General features: G+C 53.0%; 2 protein-coding genes across 2 annotated transcripts in view; one reads left to right on the forward strand and one right to left on the reverse strand.

Annotated features, from left to right (window-relative positions):
- Positions 1–14054, forward strand: part of Dnai1 (dynein axonemal intermediate chain 1) — a 68263-nt gene extending 54209 nt beyond the window's left edge. The window contains exons 13-20 of the mRNA XM_031377084.1: positions 913–1160; positions 5591–5680; positions 5796–5883; positions 6436–6515; positions 7961–8109; positions 8214–8313; positions 10813–10998; positions 13728–14054. Coding sequence (XP_031232944.1) covers positions 913–1160; positions 5591–5680; positions 5796–5883; positions 6436–6515; positions 7961–8109; positions 8214–8313; positions 10813–10998; positions 13728–13826 — 1040 coding nt within the window. The 3' untranslated portion in view covers positions 13827–14054. The remainder of the gene's footprint in view (positions 1–912; positions 1161–5590; positions 5681–5795; positions 5884–6435; positions 6516–7960; positions 8110–8213; positions 8314–10812; positions 10999–13727) is intronic.
- On the reverse strand, positions 14040–16219 carry Enho (energy homeostasis associated). Its single transcript, XM_031377095.1, has 2 exons — positions 15836–16219; positions 14040–14914 (listed from the first exon to the last, which is right to left on the reverse strand). The coding sequence occupies exon 2, from the start codon at positions 14755–14757 to the stop codon at positions 14527–14529; it is 231 nt and encodes a 76-aa protein (XP_031232955.1). The 5' UTR covers positions 14758–14914; positions 15836–16219; the 3' UTR covers positions 14040–14526.
- Positions 16220–17143: the final 924 nt, after the last annotated feature.

Below are 17143 nucleotides of genomic sequence, written 5' to 3' on the forward strand. Positions count from 1 at the left end.
CCTTTGTTGTTGCTGTGCTGGGGGCTGAAACCCGGGCTCTGTATCCTTCCCCTTTCCCTCTTCCTGCTCTTCCTCTTCTCCTCTCCTCCTCCTCCTCCTTCCCCTCCTACCCCCTCTGCCCCCTCCTCCCCCTCCTCCTCTTCTCCTTCTATTCCTCTTCCTCCCCTCCTCCTCCCCCTCCTCCTTCTCTCCCTCTTTTCCTCTTTCTCCTATCCCCTCTTCTTCCCTCCTTTTATCCTCCTCTTCCTTCTCTCCCTCCTTCCCTTCTCTCTCTTCTTTTTCCCCTCATCTTTTTCCTTCTTCACTCTTCCTTCTCCTTTCTTCTTTCTTCTTTAATTTTTGAGACAGGGTCTAAACTAAATTTGCCAGGCTGGCCTTGAACCTGCAATCCTCCAGTCTCAGCCCCTAAGAGGTTGGGATTACAGGCCCATATCACCAGGTCTGGTTAGACAATAGCTCATTAATTCAAGCTTAATTTCTATCCTTGGCTGAGGATTTTGTGAGGAACATGGGCATCTAGGTATGCATTGGCCAGCAGCCTGCCTCTACCCGGCAGCGGGTACCACACCTCCCTAAAGCTCACATCCTTAAAACAACAACTGTTTGAGCTTGCATCCCCTTGTTCTGTGCCCCAGAGAGGACAGAGAGCGACCGTAGCTCAAACTGGCCTAGTCACCTTTACCAGATGTTGGATCTGGCCATCAGAGGAAGGGTCACATTCCAACATTTCCATTTCATAGTCAGAGGATGAAGAGCCAGAGAGGCATCTCATGCTCTCTCACAGGCCCAGCCAGGTGACAGAGGACCATACAGATAAGAAGACGCTACTCATCTGCTGGGGCACAGGCAAGGGGGCTCCCCTGGCAGGACGGATGGACCTTCAGCTTCAGCCCTCCTGTCTTCCCTGGTTAGATGACTTCATGAAACAGAGCCGGGGCATGCTGCTGCTCTACAGCATGAAGAACCCGAGCTTTCCCGAGTATATGTTCAGCAGTGAGAGTGGCATCATGTGTCTGGACATGCATGTGGACCACCCCTACCTGGTGGTCGTGGGATACTATGACGGCAATGTGGCCATCTACAACCTCAAGAAGCCCCACTCACAGCCTTGCTTCCGCAGCACCTCCAAGTCTGGCAAGCACACGGACCCCGTATGGCAGGTCAGCCCGGGACCTGGGGGGAGAGCACTTGGGCTCAGGCTCTATGAAGGAGGGACCTTGGGGAGGAGACAAGGACAAGCAAGTGGCTGAGGAAGGCAAGTGCCGCATACTAGGCCCAGGGGCTGGATATGAGAAGAGCGAAGGGAGACAGGACTCAACAGCTTTCTTTCTGGGCTGGAGTCTGCTGCCCATAGGCTCCATCAGGGAGACCTTAGCTGTCTGCCAAGACTCACCAGTGCCATTAATACTTCAGGGGCCATAGCTGGATGCCTCCTGGACCTCTGGTTCAGATCCCTATCTATAAGGTTCCTGGACCCCACAGGGACCGTCCTCTGTCACCTGAGAAAGATCTGGGGATGTTTCCAGATAGGAATGGCACTGCTTGTCGAATACCCTCTGGGTGTGTGGAGTCAGAGCAGTCTGTTCTTGAGCTTCTTGTAGAACCATCTTCTCAGACAGGCTTCAGGCCGTCCCTCTGTGTCCCAAAGGTGCCCTGCCTCTCTAAGCTGTGTACTACTCTTAACGGGCAGGTCTGAGAGAATCAAAAGCTGGATTTCTGCTCCAAGTTGCCCCAAAGCTCTGGGTTCATCAGGTAATTCTTAGGGCTGTCTTGTCCTCTGTCCTCGTGCCCTGACAATCTTCAGGCAGGAGTTTTTGGGCCCACCTCTTCTAGCCCTGAGTCTTTTGCCTCACGTACTGGATATGAGCTCCAGATAGGCCTGAGCAGAGAGTAGACTTCCCAGGCCCAGGGGACATGGTAACCTCTCAGCTTCAGCTCTTCCTCAGAACCTGGAGCAGATGGTATCAGACAGGCAACCCTGGGTTCCATGCCCTCCTATCTCACTTTCTACAGTGTGGGACCCAGAGGTTCTGTCCATCTAAGAGTCTGCCTCCCAACTCATTACCGTCAAGCACATGGAACTCTATATAGAGACCTGACTCTGTTTTGCCAGCCTGGATAGCTCAAGGCCAACTGTGAGATGCCCCTAGTTGACCTGATCACCCTCCTTAAACCCAGGGTTGTGGAAGAGTTCCAGAGCAAGCGCCCTCTTCATTCTCTATCATGCTCTCTAAATCAAACAGCAGGGTAGAAAGCCATGCCGGAGTACTGCAGCTTATCTGCCCTCCTCTGACCAGTCAGGCTAGAGTCAGGCACATAACCTAGGAAGGACCTGTCTGCGGCTCATCCACTCACTTCCGGTTTCCTTCTTTCCCCTCAGCACCTCCATTACACATCCGTTCATTAACTCCTGTTTGCTCACACGGTTGCTGTTCAGGCTTAAGGGCCTCACCTCTGGAGTTCTTGGTGCAAGGCAACCACAGCCACAGGCTGACCAGGGCAGGGCACACTGCTAAGTGCTAAAGAATGTGTGCATAGAGGGAAGCATTACCCTGGGTGGGGACTCAAGGCAGGAAGCCAGGGCTTGCTAGAGCAGTGTTTCTCAGCCTGTGGGTCTCGACTCCCTTGACGACCCTCTCTCCAAAAATATTTGCATTACCATTTATAACAGTAGCAAAATTATAGCTATAAAGTGGCAAAGAAAAGTAATTTTATGGTTGGAAGGGAGGTCACCACAACATGAGGGTCACTGCTCTAGGAAGACTGAGAACTACTGTTCCAGAGGAAGCAACCTCTGACCTAGATCTCATTTTATTTTAATTTTTGAGATAAGGTTTCTCTGCACAGCCCTGGCTGTCCTGGAACTTGCTCTGCAGACCAGGCTGGCCTCAAACTCAGAGATCTGCCTGCCTCTGCTTCCTGAGTCCTGGTGTGTGCCACCACTGCCTGGCTCCTGGTCTGGATTTTACAGGATGTCACTGTGGCAAAAGTAGTCACTGTACAATAATAAAGAGATTCGAGCAGAGTGGCCCACTGGGAAGCTGTGCATCACTCAGAGCATGTGTGAAAGGGGAGGCAAAGACCCGAGGAAGGGACAAACGCCCAGTTGGGAGGATGCTTAGCTTGGGCACTGCAGGTCAGAGATTAGTACAAAAGTACAATATATCAAAAGAGATGAGAACAGAGCTGTTCTGGTAAAACTAGGGCCTTGCTTACTTAAGGGTCCCCTGTTGTCACTTCTGCTGCCTCCTGTGGTACCTTCTCCGAGTTCCTAAGACATCCTATGAGCACAGTTTGAAAGTCACAGCCCAATCATCCAAGGACGTGGGTGGGGGTGTGACAGTCACTATTGTGTTTTAGAAAGACTCTCTGCTACAGCAGGAGAATTTCTGAAGGCTGAGAAAGGGCAGAGGCAGTGAGATGGACATGTGGACATAGGATAGGGAGCTGCTGGGACAGGGACATCAGAGAGACATGGGGAAAGGTAAGCCCCGTGTTGCCTTGGTTTGGGGTGCCCTGCAGGGCATCAGTAGATGTGAGAAATGACAGAGAGGAACATGTTTGGCCAGAAGTTAATAGGAAAAGCCGAGGGTATCTCCGGCAGTGTGCTATTAAGAGCCTGGAGCTTTAGACAAGACAGATTGGTCTAAGACCCAACAACCTCGGCCCTTCTTAAAGGACTGGGCCCTGTGTGTCTGGACTTCAGATGTCAGGCTGGGGCAGAGTCTGTTGTGTTGGCCATGGGAAACTATGGAGGGCTGTGGGGCCAGGGTTTTAAAATGCCTCACGTCCAATAGAACACAGGCTCCTTGGTCACAACAAAGGGTGCCTAAGCACTGATGAGACCCTCCTGTGTGAAGCCTTAACCAGCAATCATCTGTGACCACACAATTCTAGAAAGGCAACAGGAAGGAAGTATAAGCAGAGACTGGGCGCTCGATTCTATCAGATGAGGCCAAAGAGGAAGAATTAGTGTCGTGCTCCCCACTGCTCCCTGGATCCTCGCTGGTTCTCTGGATCCTGTTGGTAAACCTTCCCTCTCAGCTTTATTCCTACCCGGGCATGAGGCTGCTAAGTGGGGTGTGAAATACAATTTCCATGAGTGCTAGCGTCTGCTCATTAAACACTTCCCTTTGCAGCTCCCCTGCGCCTCTTACAGCCTGGCCTTTGACACCTTTGTCCCCTCCCCCCTTTAAAGGGACCATGTTTGCACAGAAGGGGAAGTAATCTCCAGATCCATCCTTATTGTGCCTTACAGCGCTGCAAAATTCTGGCCTCCCAGTGAAAGCACAAAAGAACCAACTACCCAGACAAGCCCAGGCAGGACTCAGCCTGGCCTCCCACAGCGGCTCCAATCGGATTCACCAGGCCTAGGGGCTGGATGGAGAGAGACAACCCCTTCTCTCCCCCCTACCCCCCAACCACCCTCCTCCCCAACAGCCATGGTGACAGCTGTGGTTACAGGCAACAGCGGTTACAGGCAACAGGCCTAGGTTCTTGGCCTCCCTCTCTGGACCTCAGCTTGTGACAGAGGGAGGAGACTGGACAGGGGTCCCGGCATGGGGGTCTGGAGGGAATCAGAGGATGGAAAGCTCTGGGCACCCAGCCCCACCCCAGCTTTCGGGGACTTGGCTTGGCCAAGCCTCCACATCTGGCAACAGAAACTTGAGCCTCAAGCGTGTCATCTTCATAAGACAACAGCTCTGTCTCCAAAACACTTTCCCATATGTTTGCTTCCAGCCCCGAGAAGACGGGTGGGGCAGGGTAATTAACCCGGATTTGCAGATGGAGAAACGCAGCTCAAATCTGGGATTTGGGAGCAGAAGCTAGAGCCGGTTTGAAGGTGGGAGCAAAGGAGACTTTCAAGGAAAAGGCTAAGCCCAGAAGAGGGGATGGACTCCTTCCCCCACACATCTCCCCACAGCAGCTTGCAACCCACCTTTCTAGGATGATGTTAATCATAAGGATGTTAGCTAGCTACAGTGTTTGTTTTTGAGACAGGCTCTTGCTGTTTAGCTCAGGCTGGTCTAGAACTCATGATCCTTCTGCCCCTGTCTTCTGAAAGCTAATGAGTCATTTCTCACAGATGCCATCAGCTGAAGTGTTTAACCACCACACCTGGCCCCGTTAGCTACTATTTTCTGTAACACGTACAATGTGGAGTGTTCTGTAGATTTTACATTTGGCATATCATTTACTTCTCATGATATGCCTATGTTACGATGGCTTCCATTTTATAAGTGAAACAGACGAGGTGTGGGGCTCTGACCTTTCCAGGCCATGGCTGTGTGGGGAGGTTAAACCCAGAACAAGAACTTCTTCCCACAATTAGACCACTAGACCCCGACTCAGGGAGAAATTGAGTACCTCCTGCCAAAACCACATCTTAGGGCAATGCTCTGACTGCTATGGTGGCCCCAGGTTGGAAAGAGCTGGATGAACTGAGATCAGAAGGTCTCATCATGGAGTTCTGGGAAATGGGCTCCTAGAACTTGCACCTGAGCCCTGGGTGGGTACATGGTGAGCTCCACCTACAGCCATAACTCAACACCCTAACAGAGTTCCAAAACTGTGGCTTGGGATGTTTCAGGTCAAATGGCAGAAGGATGACATGGACCACAACCTCAACTTCTTTTCTGTGTCCTCTGATGGCAGGATCGTGTCATGGACCCTCGTCAAGGTGCCTGTTTCCCAGAAAGGGTCATGGAAGGGTGAGTGGGGAAGTGGGAGGAGCTACATGGCAAAAAGCTACTGAACTAATCCAGTCCTTCATCTCTCCATCCCTCTGCCTGCAGAGCGAGCTGGTTCACATTGATGTTATCAAGCTGAAGACTGAAGGCAGCACTGCAGAAATCCAGGAGGGGCTGCAGTTGCACACTATAGGTAGGAGCCCCAGCCTTCACACCCCCAGCCTGGCAAGACCGTTTGGCCCCAGCACCCCAGGATCAGTGACTATGGCAATTAAGGAGACAGGAAAGCCCGATCCTATGGGCTGAGCCCTTGACCATCGGCACACCCCTATTCAGGCAGACCCTGCTCTAGTTTATGCTAATCAGGTGCTGCTATGCAGATCCATCCCTGTTTATGCAGATCTAAGCCCTGTTTACCCAGATCCTGTCCCCTGTTTACTCAATTCCTACCCTGTTTATGCAGACTCTATCCCTGTTTGCACAGACCATGTCCCTGTTTGCAGACCCCCATCCCTGTTTACCATGACCCTGACCCTGTTTAACTCAATTCCTGCTTGTTTACCCAGACCTCCATTCCTGTCTGCCTCGTCCTAACAGCCTAGGGCAAGCAAGCCTGAGGTCCAGTTTCTGTTTTCCTGGCCTGAGCCCAGCCCTCACAACGGCCCAGTTCTATTTGTCCAACACTGAGCTGGGTGGGAAGGCTCCCTCTGAGACCCAGCCTGAGTCTGTCCCCTCTTCTTCCGAGGCTGTGGCACTGCCTTTGACTTCCACAAAGAGATTGACTACATGTTCCTGGTGGGCACAGAAGAGGGGAAAATCTACAAGGTGAGGCAGCACTGCCCGCCCTCTCAGCTCCTCACAGGGCCTAGGGACCTAAGCACCTAGGGACGTTATAATCCTCAACAAATTCTATGCTGATGTCATCTAGTGTTTGCTGGATTTGTGGGGTGGGGATGGGGGTAAGAATGCATTTTTTGAAAGTTTTTAAATTTTGTGTGTGTGTGTGTGTGTGTGTGTTAGATGTATGGGCACACTCATGTCACATTGTGCATGAGGAGGACAAAGGACAACTTCGTGGAGTTGCTGGGGCTCTAACTCAGGTCTTCAGGCTTGGTGGCAAGCACGTTTAGCCACTGGGCCATCTTGCAGGCTCAGAAGAGAGGCTTCCCTGATTCAAATATTTTTTTAACATGTATTTATTTAATGGAGGCACATACATGCCACAACAAATGCATGTAGATGAGCAGATTTAGCTTGTAGGCTTTTTTCAAGGGTTAAACTTCAGGCTTAGTGGCAGGTCTCTTTACCAGCCGAGCTGTCTCACCAGCCCAAGAATGCATGTCTTGGTCTGCTTGGGTGTCGGGAAGTGGGACTGCAATCAGAAAAAGGTGATGGAGGATCCAGAGTGACTTGAACCAGTCTCTTTCCCCTTTCCTAAGAGGCCGGCATGGGACTAGGGGCTTGGGGGAGCTAGGACATTCTGGGCAGACTTCCTGGAGGAGATCTGAACGTGAACTGGGCTTTGAAGGTCAGGTATCAAACGGCTTGATCTCTGGATATGAGGTGCATGGCTGCCAGCAGGACACAGCCCTCGCAGCCAGTGTTCTGCCCATCTCAGTGTTAGTAGGTGAACATCCCGCCATCGTCCAGAAATAGCTTTGCTGTGAGCTTTTCTTAGGCTCAGAGATCCAGAATGTTAATTACAGACAGCCTCCCGGGAGCCCCAGAGGCCCAGCCAGAGTTGGTCTGAATGCAAAAGAGGTCCCCACCCCCTCTTCACCCCTCCCAGTGGCAGCAGGAGAGAGGCAGGGGAAGGAAAGGCTGGTCATTTTGTTTCTGGAAGAGAGGGAGAGAGGCTTGCTGGCCAGGGCAGACACTGGCCAGCAGAAAACCTGGAGCTCTGAGTCCGCTCCTGGCTCTGCATCTGCCCTTACCTGTTCAAGGTGGGGTGCTGCTTCCTGCGGTACCTGTCTACCCAAAGGCTTTGGCATGGACAAAGCAGGCTGTGCCGCGTCTTTGCCTAGGGCTTAAGATCCACTCTGCCTTGGAGAGAGAAGCCACTTTCTTACTCAGTCACTTCCCTTCACCCCCTAAGAGGGCTCCATGCCCAGCCTGAACCCTACAGTGCTTCCTCTCCCTTCCAGAGTTACGGAGCAGATGGACAGAGGCTCAGGTGCTGATCCTCCAGGGCCCCTAGGGGAAGGCTGCTGCTGGCTTTTCTCTGTTGATGCCAACCTTCCTTAACCATCCATCCTTTATCCCCGACACAGTGCTCCAAATCCTACTCCAGCCAGTTCTTGGACACCTATGATGCTCACAACATGGCAGTAGACGCTGTGTTATGGAACCCATACCACACCAAGGTCTTCATGTCCTGCAGCTCTGACTGGACAGTGAAGATCTGGGACCACACCATCAAGTGAGGGAGGGGCCTGTCTTAGCCCTGCCCTGCCCCATGCCCTCCCCTCAGCTCTGACACTATGAACCCTTTGTGGTCTGGGCTTGTCCCTTCTGCTACCGCAGGACCCCCATGTTCATTTATGATCTGAACTCAGCTGTGGGTGACGTGGCCTGGGCACCATACTCTTCTACTGTGTTTGCAGCGGTCACCACGGACGGGAAGGTGAGTAGCCCTTTTCCCACCCCGCTGAGCCCCCACAGAGACAGAGGTATCTCTGCATCTCCTTCCTAGAGAAGCGTCCACCACATGCCACCCAGGTCAGGAGGAGATGATGGGCCCTAGGATTATGTATTTCAGGGTAAGGCTCTGCGGGGAAGGGTGGAGGAATCCTTCATCACAGCGGCTTCAAGGAAGAACAGGACAGCTCACCTTGAGGAACAGGCCTTCTGGGGAAGTAAGGTGTCATCCACAAGGCGTCTTCCTTGAGGTCCCTGGGGACGGGGGTTAGAGGGTGCCTTGCCTGCGGGCCAGTCACTGGTCTGTAAGGTAGTGAGGCTATCCCCTCCAGGAGCGTCCATGTTAGTTCTGAGGAGCTTGAGTAGAGGCAGACAGAGGCCTCTGTCTGTTTTTGTGGGAACGTTCTTAGGTGCGGCTTTGTTTTCTTCATGGAATTTGATATAACCTGAAAAGCGCCTGAAGCCCCAAGAAAATAATACAGCAATTCAGTCATGCCAGTCAGCCGCCTGTTTCCTGAACCCATGACTAAGGGCCAACCATGGTGCTCAGTTCCAGGCTAGAATCTGCTGATTATGGAGCCCACATTATAGTGGAGAAGGAGACACAAAACAAAACAAAAGCCAGGCATCAAATTCCCACCACCTCAGAGCAGAGGACGGAAGGGTAGTGTCAGGGTATGAAAGTTTATAGCACCCTTGTCCATAATCTCCAAACAACGAAGGAAGCCAGTGTCCATCACATCATGAGCAGCAAATAGAATGTGGTGTATATGCCGAAGGAACATAGTCAGCAGACAAGGAACATGCGACAACATAGATGGACATAGAAAGCTTATGCTAAGTAAAAATAGGCCAGCCACAAAAGAACAAATATGTGGTAAGTCCAAAACAGATTTGACCAGCATGCTTCATGTTCAGAGACAAGTCCATAGAGATGAAGAGTAGATTTGTGTTTGCCTCAGATAGAACGGTTGAGAAAAAAAGAAATGGGAGTGACTGTTAACAAGCATAGAGCTTGTCCTGTGGGTGAAGGAAACACCTTAAAGTTTGCTGTGATAATGGTTTGATAAGTGAAGATGCCTAAAACCAAGAAGTGTCTACTTGCAGCATGCTAAATGGATGAACCTTATAGCATGTGAATTATATCTCAATAAAGTTGTTATAGCAAACAGAAAAGGCTGGGCTTGATGGTAAACGCCTAGGCCTATAATCCCAGCATTCAGAAGGCAGAGGCCAGAGGACCAAGAGTTTGAAGGGAGTCTGGATTACATCGGGAGTGCCCGCAGGCCAGATTGTGCTGTATAGCGAGCACCGAGGGTGGTGGAGTGGATGGTGGGGGCGTTGGTGTTTGGTGGTAAAGGCTTCTTTGAAGAACTAAAACTCAGACTGAGAGCCGAATGACAAGCATCGACCTTTAATTTTTTTTTTTTTTTTGAGACAGGGTCTCTCTATTATGTAGCTCTGCCTGTTTTCTTACAAGCCAGCCTCCATCTCACAGAGATTCAACTGCCTCTGCCTCCTGCGTGCTAAGATCAAAGGTGTGCACCCTTTGCTAGCCCTGCAGGACTACCAATAAAAGATGAGGTGGGGAAGCTGTCCACACTGAGGCCACAGGACACCAGTGCTCTGACGTGGGGATGAGCTCATCAGGCCTAGGGGCAGAGGCAGTATGCCTGGGGCATGGCGAGCAAAGGGGAGAGGGCTTAAGATGGGGCGAGGACATGCAAGCATGTGGAATCTAGCTCCGGGGAGATAGGGAGGAACTGTTGAAGGCAAGTCTGGGTACTGCAGGAAAGATGGATTGTGGCTGGGCAGAAGTAGGAGCAGGAGCAGGAGCTAGGTAGCTGTGGCAGCAGGAACTGATAGTGACTTGGACTCCGAGTGAGGCAAAGGCAGTGCCCAGCGTTTATTGGGCACTTAGGCATCAAACTCAGAGCATTTTGTATTTATTAGCTGGGATAAACCCCTGACTCTGCCACTTACGAGTAAGTTAGCTTCCAAGTCCTCATTTATAAAATAGGAATAGCATTAGAACCGCAGTGTGGAGTGGTTGTGAGGGGTATCATTAGATGATCCAACCTTGTAACACTCCTGCCCAGATCATGGAACATAGTAAGCCTATTAGACTGGATAAATGGTGGCTGCCAGCATTGGGTTTCTTTGCGGTGTTTTCATATATACATCATTAGAGTTCATTCTGATCACTCTCTTTCCGCCCTGTCGCCCTCCCTCTGATCCCATTACCTGTCCCCTCTGTCCCTCTAATAGTCTCCCCTCCATGTCATATACATCCCGTGGCTGCTGCTACCATTGATTCTGCATATACTTAAGATCCCTAATTCTCTTTAACCTCACTCTCTCTCATGAAATCTCTTCTGTAGCCTTCAGCTCTGTTGTGCTGTTAGCCTTCTGTAGGGTTCTCAGAAAGCCCAAGATGGGAGACCAGGGCCTGCTTTACCCGACTGTGACACTAACCTCTCCGTAGGCCCACGTGTTTGACTTGGCAGTCAACAAGTATGAAGCTATCTGCAACCAGCCTGTGGTGCCCAAGAAGAAGAACAAGATTACCCATGTGCAGTTCAATCCCATCCACCCCATCATAATTGTGGGCGATGACCGTGGCCACATCGTCTGTCTCAAGCTCTCTCCCAACTTGCGAAAGATGCCAAAGGTATGGGCTCTGGGGGTCCAGGCTGCCATCAAGGGATGAGGGGATGAGAGGGAGGAGCCAGGGGCCACCTCAAGTTTCTGGCATGAAGGATTCAAGGTAAGGATGATGTTACTGCCTGAATGGGGAGGCTGGGAAAGACAGGTTTGTGAAGTAACAGATCAGCATGCCCTACTACTTACTTGTTCCCAGTAGGGTCCTGCAGGTAATTTCCAAGGAGTAAGGGGGCTTGGAACATTGGAAGAGGCAAGTGTCATTGATTTACTGGAGTGCAGGATGTTGTAGGTGTGACAGGTGGATCAGGAGAGGGACTCAGCTGAAGCATCACTGCTGGACTTACAGAGAGTCAGCCCCAGTGGCTCCTGAACTGGAGGCTGTGGGTCGACCCAGGGAGGGAGCAAAGGAGCCGGGAGCTGGGCAACTGGGTCAGCAGCAATGCAGACCACCTTCTGAGTTCTGGTCTCTGTTTCTTGGGTCTCTAATACTGAGAAGACCCTGCCCAGAGTCCAAGGACACCAAATGTATGACACGAAGCCAAGACCAATGACCTTGAATCTATACCTGAGCCCAAATTCAGATTTAAGACTCGAGCTTCACAGCACAGGCCTTAGAATCCAGAGCCCATTTGTATATGACAGTGGAGATGGCTTTTTGCTCTCTAACCAGCCTTAGGCCAGGGTCAGGGCAAATCACCCTCATCATTGAACTTCCAGGGTACAATCCGAAGTCTACACAATAGTGTGGGGCAAGGTCTGGGGCTTGTCTTGTCCAGCTACATTCCCCAAGTGGCCCTACCCATCCAGGGATTGTGCCCCATCCTTTGGACACTGGCATAGGCTATTCTCCACCATGGCCAGGGAGGCACAGGCTAGAAGTGTGGATGGCCCTGTAATTGTAGCCAGCTGGGGGAGGGGGTGGACTTGGCTATAAATACTCAGAAGACTGCTAAGCGCCTGCAGCTGTGGCCCACAGGCTGTGGTGGGCTTTGGGGGTTGGGGGAAGTCAGGCATGGTCTAAATCTCTTTGCTGAGCCCAGCTCCTTGGCCTCAGGAGGGAGAAAGGCGGCAGCAAATTTTGTGGAACAGATAAAATCTGTTCTTAATTTAATGAGGGGCAGGCTTAAGATGGCAGAGGTGGACAGCCCCCTGGGAGGATGATGGCCACTCTTTGGGGAGAGGCACAGCCCTGACGCCATGAGCATCATAGATATGAAAGTCCTACCCAGTGCGGTGCTGGGAGGCAAGATTTATCACCGCTCCATCTCCTCACACAGCAAGGGTCAGCTGTGGCTGAGGGAGCTGAACTCTGTGAATCTGGAAACTTAAATCACCAAGAATCTGAGCAAGAACAGTTTGGGGCTAGTACTTGGCAGGATTAGAAGTTCCTGTGAGATTGCCGTCTGACCCTGTCAGCAGTCAAGTGATTCATACAAAAGGAAGTCCTCTGGGCATCCCTACAGTATTCCCTCTGGGAGCTGCAGATTTCCTGCCCTTCCCGACAGGACTTACCTCAGAGGCCCAGACCTCTCTCCCAGTTAACTTTCCCCGAATGCCATCAGAAGTCAAGAACCATCTTTCCCTTCCTCCTGTACAGATGGGGAAATGAGGCTTGGAAAGCCAAGGGACTTGTCCAGCCTTCTGGGAAGCTAATGACAGCAGTGGAAGTAAAAACCAGGTCTCTTAAGTTCCGAGGGATAGGGTAAAGCTGAGAAATAGCTTAATTATGGAGAGAGAATGGGGAGAGAGGAAACAATGACTCTCCTGTGCTTCCCAGACCGGAGCCGTGAGCTGGGTAACGGCAAAGGCTGCCAGAGCAGACCTGGGGGCAGGGCCGGGGGTCAAGGACAGAGGAAACTGGAGCTCTACTGAGCAACAGCAGCTAGACTGGGGCCAGGAAGAAGCCCACTGGCTCTGCACCCTCCCCTTACCTTCTACCCCAGCAGGTGTAGCTGGGGCAGGTGCCAGGAAACAGTGGGCACAGGTGGCAGAGAACCGAGGAAAGGCAGCAGATGGCAGCTGCCCAGCCTGTCTCAGCCCAGTCCACATCCTACTGTCTGGACAGCAGGGAGACTTTGACAGATGTGGCCTGCCTCAGAGTTGTAAAGCCTGTGGGCCAAACATACCTGTGTCCAAAACCCCATTTTCTCAGGGCCCAGCTTACCAATGGAAACACTAGAATACTTTGCAGGTGGGAGCAAGGGTTGTAAACCCGGGATCTAAAAGACAGTGCTCACCACACAGAAGTCACATGGAAGATCCTGTCTGCTCTCCCCATTCTGGTTGCATGACACATCAAGTCCTCTGGTTACACGACACATTCAACCCCTCTCCAACCCTAACCTGAAGGCCACCTGTGGCCCTCTCTCTCCCACAGCACACATCTATCCCCTCTTTACAGGGCCCAACCCTTGTGATCCTAATATTCAGCTCCTGCCTCTCCCCAGAGGCTACATCTCTCCACCACCTGCCCCTCTGAGGGACTGGGGATAAATGTCTTTCCCCACTCCTTCCAGCACCAAGTGCTTGATTCTTGCTAAGCTTCAAAGCTAGAATTGGATCTTCTTCACAGGCCCTCAGCTGGGCCTCTGAGTCACCTAACCCCCAGTAGTGGATCCAATATTTACTGAGCAGGGGATGGTCAGGGAACAGCAGGTTAGGAAAAGGAGCCCGTGGCAGCTCCTAAAAAGCAGCAGCCGGTCTCTACCCATCCTACTGACGTTTCCCTCTCTTCAGGAAAAGAAGGGGCAGGAAGTGCAGAAGGGTCCAGCTGTGGAGATCGCAAAATTGGACAAACTGCTAAACCTCGTGAGGGAAGTAAAAACCAAAACCTGAGAGTCTGGCCTAGGCTCTGCTCTGTGTTCTGAACACAATACAAGAGTCTGGCCCAGGCCCTGCCCTATGTTCTGAACACAATACAAGCAAGGACGTGCCTCACCCTGGTCAGTCCCAGTATTTGCTTTTCTCATTCTGGTTCTTAAGGTCATGCCACCTTTCTCCATGACCCTCAGCCTCTGTTATACACTCTCTGCACAAATAAAGGCCAGCTGGACGCTCATCTCATACCTTTATTTGTTTTTTTTTTTCCACACAACCCCTAAGAAAAGAAATCTCAGGGTAAGCCATAGTTCCATTTATTATCCAACAAACAATGGGAGGACCAGAGAAGGGGCCCAGCCTGGACACCCTCCCGTTATTGCCATGGTTCCAGTTTGCGTCCTCAACCTAGGGAGCCCAGAGGTGCTGAGCCTAGGAAAAGTGTAAACTCAGCCCTTGGCCCTCGGGATGGAGCAGAGTCCAGATGGCCCTGGCCCTAGCACCAACTCCTAACCCCCCACTCCAGGCCTGTCTCTCTAGGGCTACTCAGGCCTCTCTTGGAGCCAGGCCGGCTACAATCTAGGCTGCTGGGTCCAGCTTCAAATTGATTGGACTCTAAATTCTGGACCCCAGGCTGACTGAATTCTGGGATCCGATTCCACGCGCTGGCTGACTCAGGTCTACTCAGGTCCAGGACTCCAGGCTAGGCCAGGGGTCTTCAGGGCTGCAGCAGGTAGCTGCCTTCATGGCTAGGCTTCTGCGGTGGTGGCGCCTTCTCAGGACAGGGGCCAGGGCTGGAGTTGGGACTGGATTCCGAGAGAGAATCTACGTCAGCAGAGCGAGAGTGGCAGGCCCAGCAGAGAATGACCCAGAGCAGTAGCAGCAAGAAGCCTACGAGGCCGTTGCAGACGATGGCGATGAGAGCCCCCTGGGAGATGGCTGCCCCCATGACAGGCAGCACCCTCAGGCCAGCGCAGACAGCAGAGCTGCCTCCGTGGCAAGGCCCATGCCGAGGCACAACTCTGGTGGCTGTCTTTCCAAGGAGGCTGTCCTGTCCACACACAACGACTTCTGGGCAGTGAAGATGCCCACCTGCAGTTCTGAGCCTAGGGAAGAAGAGGAAAGTAGATGGCGGTGAGGAGGAAGAAGTGGGCTGAAGCCTAGGGGGATAGCTTCCATCTTTGGCCTCAGGCAGAGAGCACTGAGTCCCAGCAGGCTCAAGCACCCCACAAGGCCAGCACCTCCACCCTCAGGCCTGGCTCTGAGCCCCTGGCTGCTGTGGTGCATCCAGAATGGGGAAGCTCTAGTAGGCAGGCAGCCTCTCTCTCCATTCTCCTTGGAACTGGTGGGTATAGCCTAGCCCTGCCCACCAAGCTCCTGGCTTTCAGACCTGCTGTTGGTGGGCGGGACTGAGGTGGCTTAAGGCCCAGGGAGGAAGATTATGACCATCATTGTAGTGGCTAGGGCATCCTCTTCTTTCTGAGGGCTGCAGTCAGCCAGTCCAGGAGACCTGCAGAGGTGCCAGCTCACACAGAGGGAACTTTGTGGAGGCCCTGGCAGGAGCGTGTGGGTTCTGCATACCCAAGGCTGTGTGCCTAGGTGTACCTTTCTCTGGGACTCTGCCTCTCTGGGTCAGGTGTGTGCCTGAACGTACATCTTCCTGTCCCTCTGTCCCTCGCTGGATCTGCATCCTTGCCTCTGCAAACACACCTCTTTGAAGGTGTGTTGGTGCCTGTCTGTGTCCCTATCTCTGGGTGTCTTGAGTGTTTCATTTATGTGTCTCATTTCTCTACCTGTCTCTCTCTGTATCTCTGTCTCTTTTCACGACTGCATGTCCCCCTGCCCTCGGGGACATGTCTCCATAGGGTCCGTATAGGTGGTTCTGTGCGTCTTGCATGTGTCTCTGCCTTTGTGTCTATCTCTCCTCCAAGCTGTGTCTCTCTGTCTCTGTGTAGGTCACTGTCGCTTTATACTCGTCCAAGATCTCAGTTTTTCGACCCCCTGCCCGTAGGGGAGCCCCCCCTTACCTGAGTTGAGCCCGGTGCGCGCCCGCGGGAGGGTCCGGGACAGCGGGATGCTCAGCGCCGACTGAGGCTCGAAAGCCTGCGGGCGGGGGGCGGCGGGAGGCGGGCAGGGGCGACGTCCACTCCCCGGGCCCTCCCCCTGGGCCGCGCAGCCTCCGCCGGCCGCTCCCGCCGGGGCGCGACCGGGCCGGCCTCTGCCGCGGGCGGTCTGCGGAGAGCGGGCACCTCCTCCCCCTGGGGCGGCGCCTCCTCCGCGGCCGGGGCCGCTAGCTCGCTTGCTCGCTCGCTCTCTCGCTCGGCGGCACTCGGGCGGCGGCAGCAGCAACGTCGAGGGGTTCGGCTGGGCTCGGCTGCGTTCGGCTGGGCTCGGCTACGGCGGGAGGGAGTCGGCTGAGCTCGGCTGAGCTCGGCGGGCAGCAAAAACAGCGGAGAGCCCCGCCTCGCGAGTGGCCAGCGGCCTGCGGCCCTTTGGGGACGGAGCCATCTCTGTGCCGCTGCCGCCGTTCAATTGGCTGTCCGGGCCAAGTTCCCGCGCCATTGGTTGTGCTCTGGGGTGGGACACGACCATCCTGGTGCAGGAGAGGAGGAGGGAGGGGCTTGGGAAGGGTGCAAGGTGGGGTATATAGGGGCCACTTTGTTTTGATCCATCCCTTGAGAGAGTGAAGGGCCAGCCCACCTCTTTTGCAGGGGTTTCTTGCACCTTCCATACCTGGAATGCACCCCCACATGTGAAGCGTCCACCCCTCCATATCTGAGAGAAGTCTGTCTCTATTATCTGAAAAAGTCCATGTGTCTCCACACCCGACCCTTCTCTCACCTCTTATCTTTCTACATGTCTCTTTCCCCACAGAATGTAAATTCCCGCATGCCCACTTTACAGCGCCTGTAGATTGCCCCTAGTCCTAAGAAGAGTGTGATCTCTGGGAACACAGGGCCTTTGTTGCGTTTTACTGATTTCTCACCCAGTGTTGGTCACAGGCTTGTGCTTTGCTCGCTGGAGAGAACTTGAGACACCTGAAGAATGGCTCAGCTCTGGCTGAACTAGATCCAGGCCTCATGGATGGCCCGTCCCTCCATCTTAGTAGTTCTGAGACCAAGCTAGCTTGGACAGGAGCCAAGAAGGTCTCCCCCTCCCAGACCCTTAAGTAGCGGTAATCGTGGTGTAACCTAGGGCATTGGGCTCACACATGCAAAGAGCTACATTTCTGGCCCTCCAGTGATCCTTAAGTGTTCTTTTACGTGTGCCTTCTGTCACATATTGTCCACGGCCAGTCAGAGATCCATGGCCCCACATCCAGTCTTAACTTCTGT

This window comes from Mastomys coucha, unplaced genomic scaffold, assembly GCF_008632895.1.
Source record: "Mastomys coucha isolate ucsf_1 unplaced genomic scaffold, UCSF_Mcou_1 pScaffold18, whole genome shotgun sequence".
Lineage (NCBI taxonomy): Eukaryota > Metazoa > Chordata > Mammalia > Rodentia > Muridae > Mastomys > Mastomys coucha.